Here is a 26,046-nt window from a genome sequence, read left to right as displayed (position 1 = left end):
CTACATACAAGGGCCCACAGTTGACAGTGTGTGTCAGAGCACAAACTAAGCATGAAGTCAAAAGAATTGTCTCTAGACCTCTGACACAGGATTGTCTCAACCCACAATTTTGGGGAAGGGTACAGAAACATTTCTGCTGCTTTGAAGGTCCCAATGACCACAGTGGCCTCCATCATCCATAAATAGAAGAAGTTCAGAGCCACCGGGACTCTTCTTGGTAATCCACCAATCAGGCCTGAGTGGCCAGATAGAAGCCACTCCTTAGTAAAAGGCACATGGCAGCCCACCTAAAGACACCTGAAGGATTCTCAGACCATGAGAAACAAAATTCTCTGGTCTGACGAGACAAAGATTGAACTCTTTGATGTGAATGCCAGGCGTCATGTTTGGAGGAAACCGGGCACCATCCCTACAGTGAAGCATGTTGGTGGCAGCATCATGCTGTGGGGATGTTTTTCAGCAGCAGGAACTGGGAGACTAGTCAGATTGAGGGAAAGAGGAATGCAGCAATGTACAGAGACATCATGGATGAAAACCTGCTCCAGAGCGCTCTTGACCACAGACTGGGGTGATGGGTCATCTTTCAGCAGGACAATGACCCTAAGCACACAGCCAAGATATCAAAGGAGTGGCTTCAGGGCAACTCTGTGAATGTCCTTGAGTGGCCCAGCCAGAGCCCAGACCTGAATCAGATTGAACACCTCTGGAGAGATCTAAAAATGGCTGTGCACCAACGCTCCCCATCCAACCTGATGGAGCCTGAGAGGTGCTGCAAAGAAGAATGGGCAAAACTGCCCAAAGACAGATGCGCCAAGCTTTTGGCATCATATTCAAGAAGACTTGAGTCTGTAATTGCTGTCAAAGATGCATCAACAAAGTATTGAGCAAAGGGTGTGAATACTTATGTATATGTGATTTCTTAGTTTTTTTGTTGTTGTTGTTTTGTTTTTTGTTTTTAGCAAATTTGCAAAAAAAAAACTTTTTTCTTGTTTTCATTATGGGGTGTTGTGAGTAGAATTTTGATGGGAAAAATGAATTAATTCAGTTTTGGAATAAGGCTGTAACATAAATTGTGGAAAAGATGAAGCACTGTGAATACTTTCCGATTGCACCGTTAAATTAAAAAAAAAAAGAAAGAAAAATTCAATGTTTCTGTGTGGTTTTTGCAGAATATAAGTTCTGTATTGGTACAGGAATCCTCGTTCTTGCAGTGCATAAAACTGCAGTAGTCTCTTTTCTGCCTGCACATTGTTTTCTTCCAGATGGCTGCAGATATGGCAGCAGTAGCCAAGATTTAAGCTTCTCTCACACAGAAGACATGTTTCTGGCAACTATTGGTGTGCTATACCCGTGGCACTTGCCAAAAAAATTCCAGCGACTGCTGGCGTGTGCGTGGCGTGTGACTGCTGCGTGTTCTTCAGTGGTGTTTAACCTTGCATGTAAAACCTGGATGTCATCTGATGTTTCCTGGCATGTGTTTTCTCAACTTTGTCTGCATTTTTCTGAACAATCTGGTGCTTTTCAGCTTCTCAGACAGACTGTGACATGTTACTGGCTTGTAAGGGGTGGTCGTGTGATAAATGGAGTTGAGTGACAAGTGTTTTAAACATGACCAAATCACTCACCACAGTGTGATGTTGTCACTTTTGTGGTGGATAGTGCTAAGTTGGATGGTGAGTGCTACACAGTCCTCTAAATGTCACGCCAACTCCTTCTGTGTGAGAATAGCTTTAGTCAATAAATGCGGTATCTGAGTGAGGGGTGGAAAACAGAATAAAAACTGTTGACTGGTCCGAGCTGCTCCCCGGTTGAGGTCCACTTGTGCCCTGTTCTCCATGACCAGCATAAAACAAATCAGCATGCAGCTCTATACTTGATCCCTTGAGATGAGCCTGAGCAAACTGGGAGTTGCCAAAATAAAAATATTGCATGTCAATGCAACAGTCGGCCATAACATTATGAGCACTGATGGGTGAATAACACTGTTTATCTCGTTACACCGCCACCTGTCCTTGTGTGGGGATTTATTTGGGATCACTTAACATTTAGTCAAAGTTAATGTGCTGGAAGCAGGAAAAAATGGGGCACACAAATATTTGGATGACTTTCACGAGGGCCAAATTGTGAAGGTTAGGCAACTCGGTCAGTGCATCTCTAAAACTGCAGCTCTTGTGGGATGTTCCCAGGCTCTAGTGGTCAGGACCTACAGAAATGAACCAAGGCAGGAAAACTGGTGAACCAGTGAGTTGATCAGGCCTCATTGATGCATGTGGGGAGCAAAGGCTGGCCCGTGTAGTCCAATCTGTTTTAGCTTGGTGCCAGAAACCACAGTATACCTTCAGAGGTCTGGTGGAATTCATGCCTCGAAGCGTCCTGGCAAAAGAAGACCGACACAATTTTAGGCAAGTGATCACAATGTTATGGCTGATCAGTGAAAATGGCACTAAAACCTTCTAGTCATGTTGACAGTTTTGGACAATCATTTATTAATGTCAGTTATCAAAGTCCTGTAGCAAAGGCAGTATGTTCCATGTCTATAAGTTAAATATTTTCTTTCTTTACAATTACCATGAAGATTTGCTCTATCAAGTTCCAAAGTTCCTGTTATTGGATTTATTGCTTATATTTGATGCCAGTACTTGCTTTTGGTAAAATGCAGCTGGAATATTGGTCTAAGCCATCAATCAATCAATCAACTTTTTTCTTATATAGCGCCAAATCACAACAAACAGTTGCCCCAAGGCGCTCCATATTGTAAGGCAAGGCCATACAATAATTATGAAAAACCCCAACGGTCAAAACGACCCCCTATGAGCAAGCACTTGGCCACAGTGGGAAGGAAAAACTCCCTTTTAACAGGAAGAAACCTCCAGCAGAACCAGGCTCAGGGAGGGGCAGTCTTCTGCTGAGACTGGTTGGGGCTGAGGGAAAAAGCCAGGAAAAAGACATGCCGTGAAGGGGGGCAGAGATCGATCACTAATGATTAAATGCAGAGTGATGCATACGGAGCAAAAAGAGAAAGAAACAGTGCATCATGGGAACCCCCCCACAATCTACGTCTAAAGCAGCATAACCAAGGGATGGTCCAGGGTCACCCGATCCAGCCCTAACTATAAGCCTTAGCGAAAAGGAAAGTTTTAAGCCTAATCTTAAAAGTAGAGAGGGTATCTGTCTCCCTGATCTGAATTGGGAGCTGGTTCCACAGGAGAGGAGCCTGAAAGCTGAAGGCTCTGCCTCCCATTCTAGTCTTACAAACCCTAGGAACCACAAGTAAGCCCGCAGTCTGAGAGCGAAGCGCTCTAATGGGGTAATATGGTACTACGAGGTCCCTAAGATAAGATGGGACCTGATTATTCAAAACCTTATAAGTAAGAAGAAGAATTTTAAATTCTATTCTAGAATTAACAGGAAGCCAATGAAGAGAGGCCAACACGGGTGAGATATGCTCTCTCCTGCTAGTCCCCGTCAGTACTCTAGCTGCAGCATTCTGAACCAACTGAAGGCTTTTTAGGGAACTTTTAGGACAACCTGATAATAATGAATTACAATAGTCCAGCCTAGAGGAAATAAATGCATGAATTAGTTTTTCAGCATCACTCTGAGACAAGACCTTTCTGATTTTAGAGATATTGCGTAAATGCAAAAAGGCAGTCCTACATATTTGTTTAATATGCGCTTTGAATGACATATCCTGATCAAAAATGACTCCAAGATTTCTCACAGTATTACTAGAGATCAGGGAAATGCCATCCAGAGTAACGATCTGGTTAGACACCATGCTTCTAAGATTTGTGGGGCCAAGTACAATAACTTCAGTTTTATCTGAGTTTAAAAGCAGGAAATTAGAGGTCATCCATGTCTTTATGTCTGTAAGACAATCCTGCAGTTTAGCTAATTGGTGTGTATCCTCTGGCTTCATGGATAGATAAAGCTGGGTATCATCTGCGTAACAATGAAAATTTAAGCAATACCGTCTAATAATACTGCCTAAGGGAAGCATGTATAAAGTGAATAAAATTGGTCCTAGCACAGAACCTTGTGGAACTCCATAATTAACTTTAGTCTGTGAAGAAGATTCCCCATTTACATGAACAAACTGTAATCTATTAGACAAATATGATTCAAACCACTGCAGCGCAGTGCCTTTAATACCTATGACATGCTCTAATCTCTGTAATAAAATTTTATGGTCAACAGTATCAAAAGCAGCACTGAGGTCCAACAGAACAAGCACAGAGATAAGTCCACTGTCCGAAGCCATAAGAAGATCATTTGTAACCTTCACTAATGCTGTTTCTGTACTATGATGAATTCTAAAACCTGACTGAAACTCTTCAAATAGACCATTCCTCTGCAGGTGATCAGTTAGCTGTTTTACAACTACCCTCTCAAGAATCTTTGAGAGAAAAGGAAGGTTGGAGATTGGCCTATAATTAGCTAAGATAGCTGGGTCAAGTGATGGCTTTTTAAGCAATGGTTTAATTACTGCCACCTTAAAGGCCTGTGGTACATAACCAACTAACAAAGATAGATTGATCATATTTAAGATTGAAGCATTAAATAATGGTAGGACTTCCTTGAGCAGCCTGGCAGGAATGGGGTCTAATAAACATGTTGATGGTTTGGATGAAGTAACTAATGAAAATAACTCAGAACAATCGGAGAGAAAGAGTCTAACCAAATGCCGGCATCACTGAAAGCAGCCAAAGATAACGATACATCTTTGGGATGGTTATGAGTAATTTTTTCTCTAATAGTCAAAATTTTGTTAGCAAAGAAAGTCATGAAGTCATTACTAGTTAAAGTTAATGGAATACTCAGCTCAATAGAGCTCTGACTCTTTGTCAGCCTGGCTACAGTGCTGAAAAGAAACCTGGGGTTATTCTTATTTTCTTCAATTAGTGATGAGTAGAAAGATGTCCTAGCTTTACGGAGGGCTTTTTTTATAGAGCAACAGCCATGTGGCCTGGAAATCAGTTTCATCTGGTGTTATGTTTTTGTTTTCAAGGTATTACGTCAAACATTCCCCCAGCACACATTCCTGATGAATGGACTCATTCATGGTGTCAAGGTAAGAGACAGTGATGTGTAAGCCATCCTGAGCATTTGTTGCCATTTGATGTCTCTTTTCTGCATCAGAACCTAAGTTTTGCTTTTTTCGAAGACTCTGCTTGACTCCAGTTACAGGTTCACACCTGCAAGCTATAATGGACTCATTTATATAGCACTTTTACATCTGCATCAGAAGGTCAAAGCGCTGTCAGCTTTAACTGCAGGTGGTTCACATCTGGCCACAGAGGAGCTTATTTGTCGCAGGCGAGGTTAAAGTATTTTACTAGTGGGCACTTTGAGAAAGGGGCAAGAGAGCAACTGCACAAAGTTACAAAGGATGAGCTCAGTTAATGTAGATGTTCTGTTAGTTTGTGGTCATGGCTGCTGAGTCAACATAAACTGAGATGAATAAAAAATTCCAAAATTGTTCAACTGACTCATTCACTGAAGAAAGTGACGATGATGATTTGGCTCATTCTTTTTCAAGAAATATAATATGAAAACTATGGCTAAATCTATCATAAAAAAAAAAGCAAGCTGTTAAGCTGCGGTGCATCTTGAAAATATTCACATTTTATGTTACAGCCTTATTCCAGAATGGAGTAAATTCCTTTTGTCCTCTCAAAGTGAGACTCACAACACTCCATAATAAGATGAAAAACTTTTATTTATTTTTTTTCCGGAAATTTATTAAAAATAAAAATTTAAGAAATCACATCTACATAAGTATTCACACCCTTTGCTCAATACTTTATTGTTGCATCTTTGGCAAGTACTCGTACACCCTCAAGTCTTCTTGAATATGATGCTACAAGCTTGGTGCACCTGTCTTTGGGCAGTTTTGTCCATTCCCCTTTGCAGCACCTCTCAAGCTCCATCAGGTTGGATGGGGAGCATCGGGTGCACAGCCATTTTTAGATCTCTCCAGAGATGTTAAATCAGATTCAGGTCTGGACTCTGGCTGCGCCACTCAAGGACAGTCACAGAGTTGTCCTGAAGCCACTCCTTTGATATCTTGGCTGTGTGCTTAAGGTCAGTGTCCTGCTGAAAGATGAACCGTTGCCCCAGTCTGAGGTCAAGAGCGCTCTGGAGCAGGTTTTCATCCAGGATGTCTCTGTACATTGCTGCATTCATCTTTCCCTCAATCCTGACTAGTCTCCCAGTTCCTGCTGCTGAAAAACATCCCCACAGCATGATGCTGCCACCACCATGCTTCACTGTCGGGATGGTGCCTGGTTTCCACCAAACATGAGGCCTGGCATTCACACCAAAGAGTTCAATCTTTGTCTCATCAGACCAGACAATTTTGTTCCTCATGGTCCTTCAGGTGCCTTTTGGCAAACTCCAGGCAGGCTGCCATGTACCTTTTACTAAGGACTTGCTTCTGTCCGGTCACTCTACCATACAGGTTTGATTGGTGGATTGCTGCAGAGATGGTTGTCCTTCTGGAAGGTTCTCTCTTCGCAGAGGAATGCTGGAGCTCTGACAGAGTGACCATCGGGTTCTCGGTCACCTCCCTGCCTTGCTTCCCAGATTGCTCACTTTAGACGAGCAGCCAGCTCTAGGAAGAGTCCTGGTGGATCTGAACTTCTTCCATTTACAGGTGATGGAGGCCACTGTGCTCATTGGGACCTTCAAAGCAGCAGAAATGTTTCTGTACCCTTCCCCAGATTTGTGCCTTGAGACAATCCTGTCTGAGGGCTACAGACAATTCATGTGACTTCTTGCTTGGTTTGTGCTCTGACATGCACTGACAACTGTCAACCTTATATGTAGACAGGTGTTGTGCCTTTCCAAATCATGTCCAATTAACTGAATTTACTCCAGGTGGATTCCAGCTGTAGAAACATCTCAAGGACGATCAGTGGAAACAGGATGCACCTGAGCTCAATTTTGGGCCTCATGGGAGGGATGTGAATACTTGTGAACTTGAAACTATTGTTATTATGGGGTATTGTGTGTAGAATTGTGAAGAGAAAAAAAAATTATTTCATCCATTTTGGAGTAAAACTAACATAAAATGTGGAAAAGGTGAAGTGCTGTGAATAATTTCTTAATGCACTATATTACATATTTTCTTGTGGCTGTAAGAAAACATTCATTTAAAAAAATGTTCTCTGGGACACTGTTTTCCTTAGTCTGTCCACCACAGATTTGACCTGCTGCTGCAGTTGAAACAGTGAACACAAGTAATTCAAATCATAAAAAATATTATTGTGGGAAATGTTGTGCCTTGGAAAATAACTATTTTTGGAGCTATTAAATGGTGAAGCAGTGAGTGTATGAACAGTGATACATCAGTGTGTTTGCTGGTTAAACAGATCTGAACACTTGCATTAAGAGATCAAAAGGTACTTAAAAAAAAAAAAAGCTTATGCAACACATGTTCTTTTTTGCTATCTGATAAATTGTTTTTCTTTCTTTCTTTATAATATATGTAATGTATAATGTTTATATACGTATAATGTATAATAGTGAATGTGATATGTCTCCTGCTGATGTGGGACAAGTTGTTTTTAATTATTATTATTATTATTATTATTTGTTCCTTTCTGCTGTAATGTAGAATGGCCAGGGGAAAATATTTGGTGCCTGACCCTCATTGTGTTGACATTGAGGAACTTGTCATTTACAACAGTGTTACCTTCAACTTCTTTTTGCAAAACTGTAATCTGCCGCCTCTCATTGTTTGTGTGTCTCTACTTTGTGGACACAGCCACATCACCCCTTCTTTCCCATGCATTTCACAAGCTTTTTTTCCCCCGTTTCTTGTAGGGCCTGCTATCATTTCTGAGTGCTCCGCTCATTGGAGCTTTGTCTGACGTTTGGGGACGAAAGTCCTTCTTGCTGCTAACAGTCTTCTTTACATGTGCACCCATTCCACTAATGAAGATCAGCCCGTGGTGAGTACAAACGCTATGATGGTTTGCTACCATTTATAGGTAGAATATTTTATGCTGCACTGAAAAACAGTAGTATAATTTCTTCTCATGGTGTCATTTGTGTCAACATTAAGTTGTTGAACAAATATTTGAAATAACCATTATGAGAATAAGACCAGTGCTCAGTTACATTTTGATGTTAAAAATGAAAGAAAAAGAAAAATAGTTGTTTTTTTGGGGGGGGTTCACTTATTGTTATGTAATTGTGTTATGTAGGTAGTGTAGTACTCATGTGTCTTTAATGTGACACGTCCTGTACACTGACAAACATCAGCCAAGATTTGTTTTTGCTGATGAACAATTTTTGTCCCTTTGTCTCCCTACAGGTGGTACTTTGCAGTTATCTCCATGTCTGGTGTTTTTGCTGTCACCTTCTCTGTGATCTTTGCTTATGTGGCGGATATCACGCAGGAGCATGAAAGGAGCACAGCTTATGGTTTGGTAAAGAGATACTTAACAGAATTCTGAAAACCTTTCAAACAATATCTGTGTGGCCTTTAACAACCACTTGACTGTCAATCAGTCAAAACTAGTAGGGTTGTGACTCAGCATGAGTTATACGATCTGAAACTTGCATCTTGTTTTCATATATTTATTTATTTATTGTGGGAATTGCAATGGATGATAAAAAGGCAAGACAATTTCCCACTTCAACAATGCAACAGCGTGTCAGTTTATCTCCAGGTTCCAAAAACTGACACACTTCGGAACAAGCCTTGCACCACCCGTCAAAAGCACAGCAGTCCCTGGGCGAAAATATCAAAGGGGCCGCATCCCAACTTTGGACGAGACACACATTGATGTGTACAGTACGCACCTGTGCGCATTGTTAAATGTACAACACAGAACGTACTAACTACAAATTATAACTGGGTATGTGAATTATGTCCACAATGTCTGTTACATATGGGATTATGTCTGCTACTATATATAATATATATATATCAAGGCTGTGAAAACTGCAGATCTGAGGAATTCCGCAGATTTCATCATGGGGGGAGGGGTGTTCATGTTGTACTCTGTAATCGTGATCGTCACTGAGTTTTTAAAATGCCTATCGCAAAGCGTTCTTTTTTACAACATTGTGCAAGTTTTATAAATCCGGACACTGATCTGTATAACAGATACAAATCTGTGTCCTCACTCAATGCCTCACTCAAAATGTGGCTGCTATGATAGATGTCGTAAAGCGGCACTGGTTGGTTGCTACGGCGATGCTGTGTGCCTGCTGCAAGACACTGTTCTTTAAGCTAACCGTAGCGTGTGGACATTGCACACTTTTGGAGCCATCCAGTTTTTAAAAGAAGAAATTTGTGGCATGTCTGTCATGGAGCGATGTCGGACAGAGAGAAGATGGCGAGAAGGATGGTTTGAAAAGGTTTAATAAGGACAAGAATCCATGGAAATGGTGCTGGCTTGAATTTAAGGGCCCCTTCACACATATAGTACTAATGTGGCCAAATTGCGCATGAAGCAGGAATCGTATGCGCTACGTGTAAAATCGGAGCTGCCTCCAACACCTCATACACCTGTTGCTACAACTATTCGCGCACACCAGCAGCTGAAAGACAGTGTTTCTATGCGAGCCCATTCGATCCCTCTCACGGCAGGTGTCGGCCAAATTCCAGGTGACACAAACAAACATCTAACACGGCTCGCTTGGCACGTAGACAATATTTGGCCATTCGCGCTGTTAGCACGACAGCAGTCGGCAGACGATCACTTTCAGGCTGGATATGAAATTTTTCAAAATGTCCACACGAGTGTGGCGTTGCAAAAAGCAACACACGCTCTGCATGTGTCATGCACGTGTTGCACTCTCCCCGCATCCCCCCTACACATGTGGTGTTTTTTGGGTGGGGGGGCACACTTGCATAAAATGCTTGCAGGGCTGACAGCCAGGTCAGAGTGCACACAGCACGGGGAGGCGCCTCCCAGCTGCTGACCAGAGACACAAATGATGGCCCAGTGCACAGGATGTGTCACATTAAAAACACTTGAATACTGCACTACCTACATACACAATTACATAACAAATAACTAAAGAAAAATCACCACATAACACAGGAAAACAGTGACATGGTGGTGTGTACGCTGAACTGACAGGGGGCATGTCCACCGATAGAAGCAGCTGTTTAGATCTCTGGTTCTGGACGTCCCAACTGGGGGACATGTACCGTGTTTGGACGGACATGACCTAATGGCTGTCCACTGTGACGCACCTGTGTCTGCTTGTTGTCCTCACGTGGACATACATAAAAACATACATCACTGTTGCAACCGGCTGGGGCAAGTGAGCGCACAGTGCGCACATTGACAGGCTGCACCAGATGAAGTGGACTGTCAGATCATAACACGCAGCGGCGATCTGAATGTCACTTCACCCACATGAGCTCTGTTCCACATGATGCAGTGTCTGTCCTGTGGCATGCTGTCCACAGGAAACGTGTCGGGCTGGACACGTCAGCCAGTAGATGTGGACATAAGAGTGCACTGCTTCATTCATGTCATTTCATGACTGTACGTCTGTGACCATGGGTCATGTACAGAGGAACAGACGGATCATACTTGTTTGCTCGATAAGAGGGATTCAATAAAATGCCGCGTTTTTATGGTGTTTTATTTTTTTAAATACGTTTATGCCCTTGTTGATTTCAGGCATTTTACGTACCTTTATAGGACAGCAATGGTAGCGCAGTGGTAAAGTTTCTGCCTGGCAATCAGTGCTTTTGTTAATTGCAGGTTTGAATCCTGTGGGCGGCATGTATTTTTTTATTATTATTATTATTGCATCTTGTGTCATCAAGAAACATGGTAAGAATTGTTTTGTCTCTGGAAAATAAACATTGTGCTGTTCAAACAGGATTTCAGACAAGATTGACTTTTTTTTTAGTTAATCTAGACTTTCTTTCATTGTAAAAAAAACATTGTGGCTTTCAGTAGATTTACAGGAATTTACACAAGGATATAACAGACTTTTTCACTATAAGGTATGCTATTGATATTTTACCATGATTTTCAAAATATTCTACAAGCTTTAGCTGTGGTTTTTGAAATGCTGTAACAGTCTTTTCAGTCTTCATGAATTTCATGTAGTTTAATTGTTCTGAGTTGATGCATAATTTGGTTTACAATTAAAAGGAAAATCATTCCAGGTCTTACTTCCATGTCATATTCTGTTATTTCAACATGATCATTGACAGTTCAAATAAAAGGTTGAATCTAGGATCATTTAAATATACACTTCTTTTGAGACTTTTTTTTCTTCCAGCAGATGCTGAAAATGTATCATTAGATACAAAAATAATTTGGTTTCTGGGGCCCCGCAGGCCCTAGACCCTGGCTTAAGGTGGGGCTACCCCCCCTCTCCCCAGACCCACTGTAGATTTTCTTACCTCAAAGGTAAAAGCTCAGTGAATGGAAGGAAAGCTTCATTCACTAATTCTTTCCTCTTGTTGTAGGTGTCCGCTACATTTGCTGCCAGCCTAGTTACCAGCCCAGCCATCGGCTCCTACCTGACTATAGCGTACAGTGACACGTTGGTGGTGATCCTGGCCACAGCCATTGCGCTCCTTGACATCTGCTTCATCCTGGTGGCCGTACCGGAGTCGTTGCCAGAGAAGATGAGGCCAGCATCATGGGGTGCACCCATCTCCTGGGAGCAAGCTGACCCGTTTGCTGTGAGTAACCTGGTAGTAAATCAGATCATTTTCATTGATCCCATTTTGGCCTGAAATTACCAAAAACAGCCAAACATCTGTTGATTGCAACATTCACCTATAACAGCAGGTGATGGTGTCGGATTTGAATGAACAGATGTTTGACAAATTATTCACATTTTGGTTTTCTTTAAACAAGTCAGGGGATGACTGCTTGAACATCTTCAAATCACTGAAGATGTCCTGGATTTCATTTATGTAAATCAGTAACTACAAACAGTATGTTAAATCTGTCTAAGGTAAATGAAATAAGATCATAAATCAAATCAAAGAAACAAGATCAAATCTTGGTTTGTCTCCCATGTGCCTTCTGGCAAAGTGCAGATGAAATTTCAGGTTGTCTTTTTAAAGAAAACCTCTTTCAATCCACTATGAAACTGTATGGCTGACTGGTGATGAAACAGACAATAACTGGACAATGCACAGTTCCTCTAGTCACAGCCATAGAAACTTATAGGTCATTGACACTTGACATGAGTGCTTTTTTGGCTTCTCTCATTCATCTGCTTCTGGAACAATCACCAATTTTTTGTTACATAATTGGTTCATTTCCATTCATTTCTGAACATATTTTAAATTCTGTGCTTAAAAGCCAGTCGTGCCAATAATTCTAACTCTGACTGTAACGTCTGTTGATCTATGCAATATATTTGCAGCAGACCAGTCAGGCTCGCTATGTTGCACCACATATCGTACTAATATAGTTATTGTGACTGTGGCCTGACATAGGCAACATTCGCTCTCTTTCAGCTGTGCGACAAATATCTGTGCTTTTTCTGTCAGTCTCTGCGTAAAGTGGGCCAGGACTCAACAGTGCTGCTCATCTGCATCACAGTGTTTCTCTCCTACCTCCCCGAGGCCGGCCAGTACTCCAGCTTCTTCCTCTATCTCAAACAGGTAACCTTGGCTTTCTGGGCCACCTGTCTAGTTCTCCTGCAGTTATTTTGGAAATAACAAATATTCATAAATGTTACTGAATTTAAGATTTTTGTTATATACTGAATGTTTCATGAATGAAGCCCAATGTTAAAAAACAAAAAGTGAAGAGTTTGCTCATGCAAATACTGTTTGCATACATGTACACATCACTGTACAGGGCTTGATGTTGCCATTTGCCCGCTGGCCCAGCGGCTATGTGGCAGACTGTCGGGCCACTGTGGGCCAGTACACTTTGGAAAACGATGGCACGCTCAGGCCACTACAAATATTCACAAAATTCTATTTATTTTACTTTTTTTTTCTGGCGGCAAAGTCAAATTTCTTCACATCTCTGTGTCACAAAACATCAGCGAGTCCGCCATGCTTGTTTTTGTCTCATGTCACACTCCCGCAGAGTCTTCGCATGCTTCATTAAGGAAATGAGATTTCAGGTCAAAGAAATTTATTGAACAGGTTATTCAAAAGAATATATTAATTTCCCCACACTTTTTTTTTCTTTGCTCTCTCATCTCCACAATTCCGTTTTAATATAGCATACGTCAGAATCCATTAATCTGCAAACCATCAATAAGCTCGAAAGAATAAGTGGAGCGTGCATTCGGCTTTTTCCATTACCGTACTTCGGCAATCTTCATGAGCATCTTTAAATTCTTGGCGCGGGAAGCAAACAGAGAAGACACCAACAGAGCGCTTTAAATGAATGAAACTCTAATATGTTTAAATTGAAACCACCCAAACCCGGACAACGGCCAGGAAAAACAAATGGCAACAGATGCAAGGTTAGTTAAAACTTGAAAAAAAAATCATGAAAATTTTAAACTAAAATAGCAGGTTAAGTGCTGATGCTGAGACCTTGATCCATGTGTTCATATCTTCTAGATTGGACTACTGCAATGTTCTATTTTCTGGTTTACCACAGTCTAGCATTAGGGGTCTCCAATTGGTTCAAAATGCCCAAGCAGAGGGTCGCCCCTTTGAGTCTGGTCTGCTTGAGGTTTCTTCCTCAGAGGGAGTTTTTCCTTACCACTGTTGCTCTGGGGGTTGGTAATGTTAGACCTCACCTGTGTGAAGCACTTTGAGGCAACTCTGCTGTGATTTGGCGCTATATAAACAGTGGTGGGCACAGATAACCAAAAAATTAACTTCAATAATCAGATAACTGAAAAATTATCTTTGATAATTATCTTTGATAAAGATAAACCGATAAAACACCCAAAAATGTTTCGTAAATGTAAAGTTACAGATAACCGATAAATTCTAATATTGTCTCTGGTGCATTTGCAACTACTAACAAGCTAAATTTGAGTTTTAACACCACGATCGCTTTTGGAAGCATCATAAGCAACAAAAGACCCAAACAATGAGCCAGTACTTCTGTGTTTGAACATGCTGCCCCCTGCTGGAAGCTACACGGCTACAGCAGAGAAGCACCCTGGGTAAAAGTGCCTCTGCTAAACACTGGTTGATTCAGTCATTCATTATGTAAACCAACACGTTAATGTGACGTGTGTCGTATGTTGGTGTTTACAGATAAATGTGCTTTTAAAATATTCCATTTTTTATTTGTAAAAACAGGCATTTTTACAGAGCCCTGGAAGTGTCATTGCAAAATGTTTTGCATGTGGAGAGAATGTACGCACGTTTTATTAGTGCCCGTTTTATGATGTTGTAAAACGTGCACTCAATATTGTCTTGACACATAAATGTTGGCTTTACACTTTGCGAGTTTTGGCCCTTTTTCAGATGATTTTTTTTTTCCATTCGTGCGAGAATTTTTTGGACCGAGTTTCAGGTTAATCGCGCGTCCTGCATCATGTAGTGTACATGGAGTAACAAGCTGCGTTTAACATCTCACTACCACCTCCTGATCGCTGATCGCATGGTCGAATGAAAATCAAACCTGTTTAATGATATTCTGGTCGGCCGTCGTGAGGGTATCCTGCTGCTGAAGAGCTACCAGCGTCCAACCGCTCGCACTGTGCTTGTGCAAACACCACAGACCTGTCTTGTAATGTTTTGTTGTTTTGTTTTTAAACTTAATTTGTAAAAAAAAAAAAAAAGCCATTTGTAAAGCCAAAAAGTTGATTTGACAACCATCTGATATAACCGGGGTCAAAATAAATAGAACACTGCCATCTACTGGTGCCCAGACGCTTAGTACTTAGGGCGAATACTGCCATGAACACTACTGGCCAGTAGATGGCAGTAGAGGCCTTGAAAACTTGCCAAAACAAAATTCCAGATAATCCGTGTGCTACATTTAAGATGCGTGGAATTTAACAAACGCAAATACAATGTCTATAAACCCAGAACATATATTTGCAAGGGTTTTAGGCACTAGAGTTTAATGCTGCTGTCCGTGGAGCCTGAACAGTGTCTGAAATGCATTTGTCCTGTCGTGAACGTACTGAGATAACCCTATCCTACCCATAGTGCCCTACTGGGCACAGCATGTGCTCACAAAACCTTAAAAATTAGCACATTACTTTAAAACTAAAACATATATCTGATATTTTCACTTTATAAAACTTCAGACATGACAGTAATTTTAAATAACTTGTCCAGTTTGGTTAAAATTTGAACCATAAGTTAAAAATGTATGCCTCTGGATGACTTGGGTGATATTGCCAGTATACCAGTATGGTGTTAAAGAAAATGATTTTTTTTTGTGTGTGTGTGAGACCAGTTCTCCTTTGCTTGCAGAGGATAGAGTGGTTTCTCCTGAAAGCAGCTCTCTTCTGTTTGCAGAGGGTAGAACTATAAATCTGTTAGGTGCTCAACTGATTTTAAATTTAAAAAATGTTTGCCGCTGTTCAGCTTGGTTTACTGCGTTATCGGTCTAAAAGTTATTGGACGACAATTTATCTGAAGATAATTAGTCCGATAATGGTTTTTAAAGTTACCTAAAAAAGATAATCCGATAATGAAAACATTATCTTCGATAATTTTCTGTTATCGGATTATCGGAAGTGTGCCCACCACTGTATATAAATGAAAATAAATTGAAAATTGAAATTAATATCTTTTGAGAATTTTACTGACTGCTGCACTTAAATGTATCACTATCAAATGGTTGAGTCCAGATCCACCTACTTATACTGTTTGGATTGAGAAAGTCATAGAGATCTATCAGATGGAGGAGATCACATACTCCTTAAGATTGCAGAGAGAACTTTTTACAGAGAGATGGAGGCCCATGGTGGGTTTGTTACATCCATAAGGGTTGCATAGCTTTATTTTTGTTTTTGTGTTCTTAATTCTGCTTAATTTCCATTGTATATTATTATTACATGTACATAGGTGAATGCGGAATACTTTGCATCTCTAATGTACATGGTGTAATATTTTCTAAACTCAATAAAAATAAAGTTAAAAAAATGAAATTAAATTGAAAATTAAATAGTAACAATTTAACACTTTCAGTGTTGTTCTGTACAAGTGTTATTGACATGCTCAGCAATGAATAGCATGTAAATAAGTAAAGTCATGTACAAAGTAAGTTCAAACATAAACATGTTCAAACTAAAACCTGGAATGCAAAGAAGTTGTAAACTAATGGCAATTTTGGGCAGTCGTAGTGTTCATTAATTTCAGCCTTAGAATGGATGAAATTGCCTCATATAGTGTATGTACGCCTGGGCCAGTAGAATTTTGGTGGGGCCAGTAACCTCTCACCTACTGGCACTGTGGGCTAGTGGGGAAAAAGTGGTCAATGTCTAGCCTTGCTGTATATCTTATTGATGGAAATAGGGGTGGGCGATACACTGTCATAGTCATCACTGGTTTGATAGTATACACCGTGATGGGGATTGCATACAACCATGAGAAATCACATCAGCAAGAACTCCTGTGATGCAGGCAAAATGGTAAAATCATTAATCCTTTTGGCCCATCTGCAACTCTGATCAGTCCTGCAGTGATGATCACAGATTTTTTTTGTTTGACACCCCCCCAATTCCGCTGAGCGCACAACACACGAGTCAAAGCACTTGTTAAATATTTTTGTTATAGATGCAACTGCTATAAATTCATTTTCACATGAAGTCATACGTTAACAGTCATGAAAATATTGTTAAACTGTGATTGTGTTGTGTCAACCAGTGGGCTTTTGTGCTTTGTGCTCGCTTCTTTAAGCCTTAACACCCGTTACACATTCATCTCTGGGTTCGTTAAACATTTAAACTCTGTAGTTTTAACTGATTAAGCAGATTTGAAAATGTTCTAGATTAAACTCTTGCCAAACAACAACAAAAAAAATCATTAAAGGAGTCATGTAGTGCTGCAGAGTAATGCCATGATGTAATACGGTCACCATCCAAAAAGTGACAAATACCATGATATTAATTTCACATCATATTGCCGACTCTTAAATATTTCAGTTTAACCGATGGTAAAGCCGCCAGAACACAATCTGACACGCTTCTCCATCACTACAGCAACATCAGCAATCCTTCTGGGCATCTTTTCAGTGTACGAGTAAAGGGTGCAAAATCTTAGAAAATGGTAATGAACAAAAACATAAAGATGGACAACTGCAGATGGCTTCAAGAATGAGCTCCAGGGCCCGGTTTCATGAAGCAGTCTAATCTTGTTTAGTCAACTCGCTTAGTTCGCAAATTTTTTTGACGTTAGTCATTGCACAAAGCGTTTTGTCAGCTAAGGTTTCGCATTACTCAAGTAAAGTTTTTAGCCTTGTACATAGGAGGCTAATCTTATTTTAGACAAGAAACCATCAGTGTCTTACCTCAAAAAAATGGCAGCTGGCATGTACCAACACTTAAAGTTGAAGTACTTGAGTACTGCTACATCGCTCATATTCCTCCAAAAGGAGAGCTTCCTCCGCTTTTGGCCATGGTTGCAGCAGACGACGACTGTTATGATGCGTTTGTGACAGTTCTCACATTGGCTATCAGCCGTCGCTGTTGCACTGAGCAGAGTTGTGCACAAAAAGGCTTGATGGAAAGTGCAGAAGAAGAAACTGAAGAGTGAAACGGCTAGGCTTGCAGAAGAAGAAACTGAAGAGTGAAACGGCTAGGCTAAGCGCTAAGTAAATGTTAATGAAGCCAGTTAATGAAACAAAGGCTGTCATAGTCAGTCGCTATGTCATAGTTCATGACAGTGACCAGCCTGGAAGTAAACAAAACTGTGGCACGTTTCTTGGCAATGGCGCTCGCAAGGCCGTTATGCCTGTGAAAATCATTGACTTCATGTAAGATGGCTCATCTACAAGTTTAGCAGTCAATGTGAAACAGTGCTTAAACGGATAATGTTGGGCAACTAACTGTAATCAACTAAGTAAGTTTAATAGACTAAAACATTAGACTGCTTTATGAAACCAGGCCCAGACATGAAGAGTGTTGAACGGATGACTACTCCTTGTACAAACTGTGAGGAATGAAGATGTAAATGTTTGTGGACACACAAACCAGTTAGACAAGCTGCACACACACAAAAACACAGTTTTAGAGAGCAGTGACTGTATTTTCTCATCATTCCTGCCTGTCTACTTTTCTTGCAAAAAAATATGCTTATTTGTACATCTTTCTTCACTTATTTTCATAATGTTTGCACATCTTGCACCACCTGCCCTGCTCCTGTACTCCAGAAGATAAACGTGTCATGTCGCATAACCCACGTAAACCAGCTGATGACACACAAAACGTGTGACTGCTGTGGTGAGCCGCGTGTGCTCTTTTTTCTGAGGGATCATCTGCTAACCTGTGTGAGCTCAATGTTCTCTCCTGTACAGGTCATACACTTCTCATCGGAGACGGTGGCTGCCTTCATAGCTGTTGTGGGGACTCTTTCAATTCTAGCCCAGGTAACAGAAAGATGCTCTTGTTTTTAGGAAAAGTCCTGAAACCAATGTTCAGTGGGCTTTTCTTCCCCAGCTATCAGTACCCGAGTATCGGTTTGCCATTTCTGTTGACACACCAGAATAATGTGTGGTGTTCAGTGTTTTCAAGGACTTGCAAAGTAATACTTGAACTGTAACTAATGACTTAACTTGCGGTCACTAATACCAAGCAATAAAGTGGTTATTTTTCCGCCTTAAACTTTAAAATTTTGTGTCTTCCACAACAAAAATACAGTCAGCAGAGATATAAAGAAGCAGCTTCTTGAACTGTTGCAAACTGTTTATAATGAACTATTTTATGATCCACATGTAAATGATGATGCTCTCTTTTCTTAGACTGTGGTTTTGGGAATCTTGATGCGTTCCATTGGGAATAAAAACACAATCCTGCTCGGCCTTGGGTTCCAGATCCTCCAGCTGGCTTGGTATGGCTTCGGCTCTCAGCCCTGGTTAGTTACCCCTCTACTTCTGTTCACCACCGCAAATGTTTCTGCTCCAGTTTTGCATTATGTACTAACTAAAGACTGACGGATGTATACAAAAAAGACCATGGTGGGTAGATTGCAGATCTAAAGGTGGCTATCATGAACAGTTTCTGCAACCAAAAATGATTTTTTTGTATTTAATTCTGTCAGTTTTCTCAGTTAATCCTTTACTTGTTTGGTCCATAAAATGGTTTAAAAAAAAAATGTCAGTCAGTGTTTCCCAGAGTCCAAGAAAGCATCCCAAATGTCTTTTCCACAACCCAAAGATATTCAGATTATTGTCAGAGAGGAGACACTAATAACAAAACCGCAGAATATTCACATATTAAAAAGCTGAACTCAAAGAATTTTGTCATTTAATAAATGAGTAAATGGTTTGTCAATTATGGCAGGCGATTAATTTAGTAGTTGATTAATCTTTGAGAAATCATTGTAGCTTGAATTGGAAATGGTTCTTAATTTCCAGATGCAAACAAAAGTAAAATCTAGACTCCAGTTGGTGATTTTTTTTTTTCTTTTTTTTTTTGTGAAAGCAAGGGTTGGTCTGACAGGATTTATGTATTTAACAGTATTTGTATGAAGTGTACAACATGATGTACTCAAGATTCACAAAAGACAGATGGAACAAAATGTAGTTGCTGAAGGGGTCAAGAAGGCACTGGTATGTATATTTGTCATACCAGAATCACAGCAGACCTTTTCATTTATGACTTACCACTATAACCTTGGAGCAAATAATGGGAGTTTTCAGTTTTGGTGTTGGGGTTTTTTGTTGTTGTTTTTTTGATCAGCAGGTGTCATTGTTACCAAATTTAACATGGCAATGAACCAGCATTTTTTTTTCCCCTTATAGTTTCTAGCTAAAATGTCATTTTTTGCAATGCCTTTACAAACCACCAGAGGGAAACACAACTCCAGTCATAGGTAGTGAAGTTATGGCAGTGTCATCACCTGTTTTGGTGTGGAGGAAGTGGTAGACCAAACATGGTGTCTGGGATTGTGGAGAAAACATTCAGAGCTAATGTCTGTCACCATCAGCTTTACTTTAGTCAATACGCCAGAATTCAGGAAAATGGTAACGTTTATCTGGGGCATCTGTTATCTCATGTCCAAGGCTCATAGACTTAAACATTAACAAGTGACCATTAAAACAATGAAATTTACTTGCTATAATGTTACAGCCTGGTTATCACTATCTTGATTTCAGATTTTATAAAAAATAGACAGCATTTGAATGATTTGAAATTGTTTTTTCGCGCTGACTACAGAGCATTTAATTTCTAAGTTTGTTACTGCCCAGTGGTACTGTGGGCTCAGACTACCAGTCTCAGCTTCAGGCAGGGGTTAGCATGTTATTTCACATAATTTGCATAGTGTGTATATATTCACACACACACACAGACTTGTCATGTGTACAGGAAGAAGGGTGAAAGTACTGTTTTACAATCAACACAACTGTACTGCTCACATCAAAGTACCTGTAATAATTTTGGACTTTCCCATGCCAGTTCATATTTTTAGGTGTATTAAATTGACTCTCTTTTTCTTACTTTTTGCATTTGTAGATCAAAATCTGTAATCACAGATCAGCAGGTGTTTTAAACTCACAGGTCACATTTGTTTCTGTACTCTGTAATGAATAAAAGAAAGAAAATGTGATCAAAATGCCTGATAGGTCTTATGTACCCTATTCTGGAAGGTACACATCTGCTTTGGTTCAGTTTTGTGTGCATGTGTGTAGGATGATGTGGGCAGCAGGAGCTGTTGCAGCGATGTCCAGCATCACCTTCCCAGCCATCAGCGCCATTGTGTCCCGTAACGCAGATCCCGACCAACAGGGCGAGTGTCCAACATATTCCTTAATATAATTTTTGATATAATGTTATAATGATATAATATATAATGATATAATATAATGTTTGATATATTAGAAAACATAAATATTAAATATAATTGTAAGAAGTTGGCAGCTCTGCATTGTTTGATATACGAGTAATTATGCAGTGTGACAGTTGTCACCTAAAAACAATGCTAACATGTTGGTAAATCAGTTTGTTGTTGTGTGTGATGTATTGTATGGAGATGTCATTACAGGGTGGAAATGACTGGTTACAAAGCAAGTTTGTCCTCATTTTCCTTGTTCATAAAGGTCATAGTGGTTTGTGAGTTTAACCCTCCCCATGATGGTGCGATGTTTGTCTCCTAACAGGTGTGGTCCAGGGGATGATTACTGGAATTCGGGGCCTATGTAATGGTTTGGGCCCCGCGCTTTTTGGTTTTGTCTTCTACTTGTTCCATGTGGAGCTGAAGGACACAGATATCACTGAGAAAGGTGCCAAATCCAACATGGCCAACCCCACAGATGAAGTGAGTTTAAATAAAACATGGGTTATTAGACTTGCTTTTGTGCATGTGTGTGCGTGCACCGGCCCTGCAACATATTTCCGAACAACATTGTGTATGGAAAAAAAATACCGTATTGTCATCTACATCTACAAGATGGTATAGTCTACATGCATGACAAGCTGCTCCTGTATAGTTATCTGAAAGAGGTACTGTGATTCACACTCCAGAGCAGAAGGTGACTGTAATGCACTATTAACCTGGATGCCAGCTGCTGTAAAATGACAAAAGAGAAGAAATGAAAAGGATGTGTATTGGAGAACAGTCAAACTTAATAAATCATGCTCTCAAACTGAGACCACACTCTTTAATAAAAAGAGGGAATAACCTTCATAGTATAAGCAAGGCAGATAGGCTAAGGTAAGGCTATGATGTCATAAAAATGTTATTGATGTAATTGTGCAGCAGCATGGTGGCCAAGTGGTTAGTGTACTTGTTTTCAGAGTAGAAGGTTCCTGAATAAAGACCACAACTATCCATTCTCCATGTAATGCTGATTTGCTTCAGGAAGGGTATTGGTCATAAATCTTGTGCCAAATCAACATGCAGCTCCAGATTGCATTTGCTGTGGTGACCCAAATAGTGCAGCAGATAACAGAATACAGCGGAACCCTGCAAATGGTGATAGAGGCACCAAATTCAGCACAAATACACTTTAGACATTACGCTTTCGGGAAAAAAAAAATGGACCTTTTGAATTTTCAATAGACAGCCAGCTAGGGGTCAATTGAAGAATTACACAGAGGTCAAAATTAAAAGATTCTCCAATCATATTGAAAAACTATACCATATTTGTCTGATCACGAAAATTCAAAAAAAGTATAGTTTGGACTGTGACTGAAGGTTATCGTTATGGGGTAAAAACAGCAAGAATGGTGACAAAGGTCAATTTCAGTTTATACAGGGGCCAAAAATGAAAGTTGCTCTAATTTTGATAAAAAGTGATGCAAAGCATTGGTTGAGTTAATAGGCTTTTAAAAAGAAATAGTTTGCACCATGGGTCATGTTTAGTTATCATGTTACAGGGTAAGATATGGCACATGACATTGTTTGACCTTTACACTGCAGACCAACGTTCAACACAGTCAAAACTATTCATTTATTAATGGAATTAATGCAGGATTGTTTCAGTTGTCTGCTGCACTAAAAGAGGCTGAAAGAGCTTACTATTGCTGTAAATTTGCACAATTTTAGTGCTGAACAGTTCTGTGGAACGATCTGCCTGTGCAGATCTGTCAATCGGACTCTGCGGAGACTTAAGTCTAGAATGGAGACACTTTTATTCCTTGTTTTATCACTGCCATTTTATGTTATTGTGTGTCTTCTTTTTTCTTTTTACTTATTTCTTTTACTTATGTTTTAATTTTTTTAGTGTTTTTAATCTTTTATTTTGTTCTGCTTTTTTAAATGTTTGTGAAGCGTCTTGAGGTGACCTCGCGATTTGGCGCGATATAAATTAATAAATTTGATCAACAGTTGATTTCATCTGTTCAGTGGCCACAAAAAGTAGTTTACACTTGAGTTCTTTGTACCTGATACAACAACACTATCCTGTTAGCTGCTGTATGTTAAGACAGCGTTCGCATTATAAATAAATACGGCTGCATTTAAATTGATCTTGTTTCTTGTTAAATGAAGCAATAGCACCATGTTTCAGAATTAAATGTGACTTATGCTTTGTTTTGTTTTTTTACCCTCTTCATGACACATTTTTGGACAGATGAGACTAGTACTCCAGTGCTATGTGGAGTTTGGACATTCTGTGGATAACTCCATTTAGGGGTTGGGGATGCAATTAGCTCTCTGGCTTCTGTTAAAAACCTTTGTAGTGGTTGACACCAGAAAAGATTATCTTTAGTTTCTTGGCCAAAATCTGCTGCTTCCGTCTGTTGGAGGCTGGCACACATTATGAAGGGAAAGCTATTTAGGTCTTCATCCTTAGAAAAGAAGAAACCACCGGAGAACAAGGTGTTCTGTGAAGGGTGGAGACCATTGTGATGCTGAAGGGTTGTCCGCACCACTTCCACTGCGTCTGACAGTTCCACATTACATTGGTGGTGCTCCTTGAGGGCTGCAGACCTGGAAGTGGACAGATGTCAGTGTGTAGATACACCTTTTTTTGGTCTTGTTGCTCCAGTGGTTGGCATACCAAGGGAGTGGAAGTCTCTGTGGAAAACCAGTTCTTTCTGATAATGTCAGGCATTGCCCCTGTCAAGAATCATAGGACCAGACACCTGACACTCTTGGTCCAACATTGATCGAAGGTCCGCCATGACATTTTGGCCATGTGAGGCCTTTCTTTGAGGGCATGATCCAGCATGCAGGTGCTTCAGTATTAAGGACCCCAGCAATTGGAAAACACTAAGAGGGTGCCCATGTTTCACCCGGCTATGGCGTGTGTGGTTACTTTGAGGAGGTGCTGATACACCGGTAGTCTATCTGGGTGGTTGTCATCCAGGACCCATGGTTGTTCTGTATTGTGGTGAATGTTGCAACAGCACCAGCACATGATCCCAGACTTGGCTTGGTTTAGATTCATGTTCTTAAAAGAAATAGTTTGAATTTTATTTTATTAATGACCCATAATTGGTTTTTTTGTCTTCTTCTTTCTGTTCTTTTCAGAGTGCCATCATCCCAGGTCCCCCGTTCCTGTTCGGAGCATGTTCTGTGCTGCTGTCTCTGCTGGTGGCCCTTTTCATCCCGGAGCACACGGGGCCCGGCATGAGGCCCAGTGCCTACAAGAAGCACAGTAACGGAGCACAGAGTCACTCCCACAGTCCTCAAGGCAGCGGTGCAGAGGGCAAGGAGCCACTGCTGGAGGACAGCAGTGTATAACCACAGCTCAAGGGGGGGGGGGGGAGGTTCCCTCACTTCACCGCAGCAGCAGCATCACATGCACAGTTCACGAGCCGGACTCCACCTCAGGCTCGAGTGTCAGAGGCGTCTGTGCTTTTTGGTCGTGAGGACTTCTGTATGAAGATATGTGAGGCTGTGGTGGAGATGTGGGTGTTCGGGAGGAACACAACTGAGCACCCCCCCCCCCAAACTGCAAAATGGAACCAATTTGATTTGGTTTAGAGCACGAGCAGAGTATATATCAGCTGTTACTAAAACCCAGTGTGACTGAATTTTCGTATTCCTCTGTGGCATCTGTTGTTTTTGTTTTGGTCCCATGAGGGTGTAACAGTCCGTCGAGCACTTGCCGAACAGTCCTTCACTTGGTAACTTCTGTTACCGCACTCTTCTTTGTGACCTTCAGCTCTGTTAGGCACAGCAGTTCTATCGCTACGAGAGCCGTCGTGTTTGCAAACCACTTGGAGAGTCGCCTCCTGGAGTAGGACGGCTTAAATTCAGACGTAGACAAGATTTACAGACGAACTCCGGCCACACTTAGAATTTTTTTTCCTCTGTACCCTCCTGAATATTGCCGTTCTCACAGACATGCACAAGAGACCACTCTGTTACCCGAGACTTGTTTCTTTCCTGTTTACTTGCCATTCTCTAGACTAGCAGTACAATTTGGGGTGTGTATTTGTCTCCATTTAAACTAAAGGCTAGTTGTGCTTCACGTTTTTGTTGAAGAAGCCAATGTTGCCTTGAAGTTACTTCACAAAAAAAAAATTATAGACAACATTACGTAACCTGTATGAAGACCAAGGTCTGAGAAGGCTCTGTAATCTCTCGCTATCGCTCCCATCGGAGCTGTTAAATTTTTTTTTTTAATTCTCTTGGTTTTCATGCCCTTCTTGTTCACTTGTTTCCTGAAATCATCATCGGAGTTATAAGTGAAGTTTACAGAACCATGGTTTTATTCCAGAGTTTGACTGTCATCAGTAAACGGAATATCGCTAATGCTGCTGTCATGAAGCATCAGAGTAGTGCATCAATTCTGCATCAATAATTTGTCAAAATTACAAAACAGTTCCTTGCAGTCCTTTCAGTTTTTAGTTGACATAACTGTTGACTAACAAAACTTCACAAGTTAAAAAAAATCCCTCGTTTGGCAGGTTGCATATTCTTTACAAGCCAAACTGACATTTGTGTTGATGCTGCCACCTACAGGGGAGGGAAGTAACGCACCACTTACAGCACTGCAGGTTCAGGGGTCAAGTACTTTAGTTTGACTGTAATGTCGTGAGTATCATACACACAATTTCCACGTTCTTGCTTGTGTACCTCGTTTAAAGATCATACGTTTAGGCGCGGACCCGAACTAAACCAGTCTGTCAGCTGACTCTAGATAATGCACGTACAGGTAAACCGCGTTAACTCACGCAAGTTGGGATCCACAAAATCGGATCGCGAGTTATATGAAACCGCGGGTTAATGAGGTTGACCAGTTTATCGATGGGACTCTAAGTCCTTACTGTTGGTTCAGATTTAGGGGATTTTGGGCCGGAATTTAGGCCCAAATTCCGGCCCAATCTGAATCAGCAGTAAGGCTCCAAAGAGGAACAACCAAAAACGTAGAATCGCACAGAATTGTCCGCACCGATGTTCGCAACCAAAAAAAAAACAAAACTGTCAAATCAGAGTTGACTTTCATGCAATCATCTATTTTTGGGGTCCACAAATCAACCGACTAAAGCCGAAACAGGACTTGTGCGGGTGCGAATTAACGCGGTTTACCTGTAAGTTCTGTACTGAAT

General features: G+C 40.7%; 1 protein-coding gene across 1 annotated transcript in view; it reads left to right on the top strand.

The window, feature by feature from the left end:
- mfsd14a2 (major facilitator superfamily domain containing 14A2) overlaps window positions 1-25,314 on the top strand; it is a 30,787-nt gene extending 5,473 nt beyond the window's left edge. Inside the window, exons 3-12 of the mRNA XM_034182802.1 lie at window positions 5,009-5,071; window positions 7,828-7,955; window positions 8,321-8,435; window positions 11,456-11,674; window positions 12,497-12,610; window positions 18,402-18,473; window positions 18,846-18,958; window positions 20,736-20,833; window positions 21,204-21,361; window positions 24,020-25,314. Of these exons, the coding sequence (XP_034038693.1) occupies window positions 5,009-5,071; window positions 7,828-7,955; window positions 8,321-8,435; window positions 11,456-11,674; window positions 12,497-12,610; window positions 18,402-18,473; window positions 18,846-18,958; window positions 20,736-20,833; window positions 21,204-21,361; window positions 24,020-24,232 (1,293 nt within the window). The 3' untranslated portion in view covers window positions 24,233-25,314. The remainder of the gene's footprint in view (window positions 1-5,008; window positions 5,072-7,827; window positions 7,956-8,320; window positions 8,436-11,455; window positions 11,675-12,496; window positions 12,611-18,401; window positions 18,474-18,845; window positions 18,959-20,735; window positions 20,834-21,203; window positions 21,362-24,019) is intronic.
- Window positions 25,315-26,046: the final 732 nt, after the last annotated feature.

The sequence above is a fragment of the Thalassophryne amazonica genome, chromosome 12 (assembly GCF_902500255.1).
Source record: "Thalassophryne amazonica chromosome 12, fThaAma1.1, whole genome shotgun sequence".
Taxonomy (NCBI): Eukaryota; Metazoa; Chordata; class Actinopteri; order Batrachoidiformes; family Batrachoididae; genus Thalassophryne; species Thalassophryne amazonica.
The sequence above is the reverse complement of the archived record's forward strand: the minus strand, read 5'-3'. Positions and strand labels throughout refer to the sequence as shown.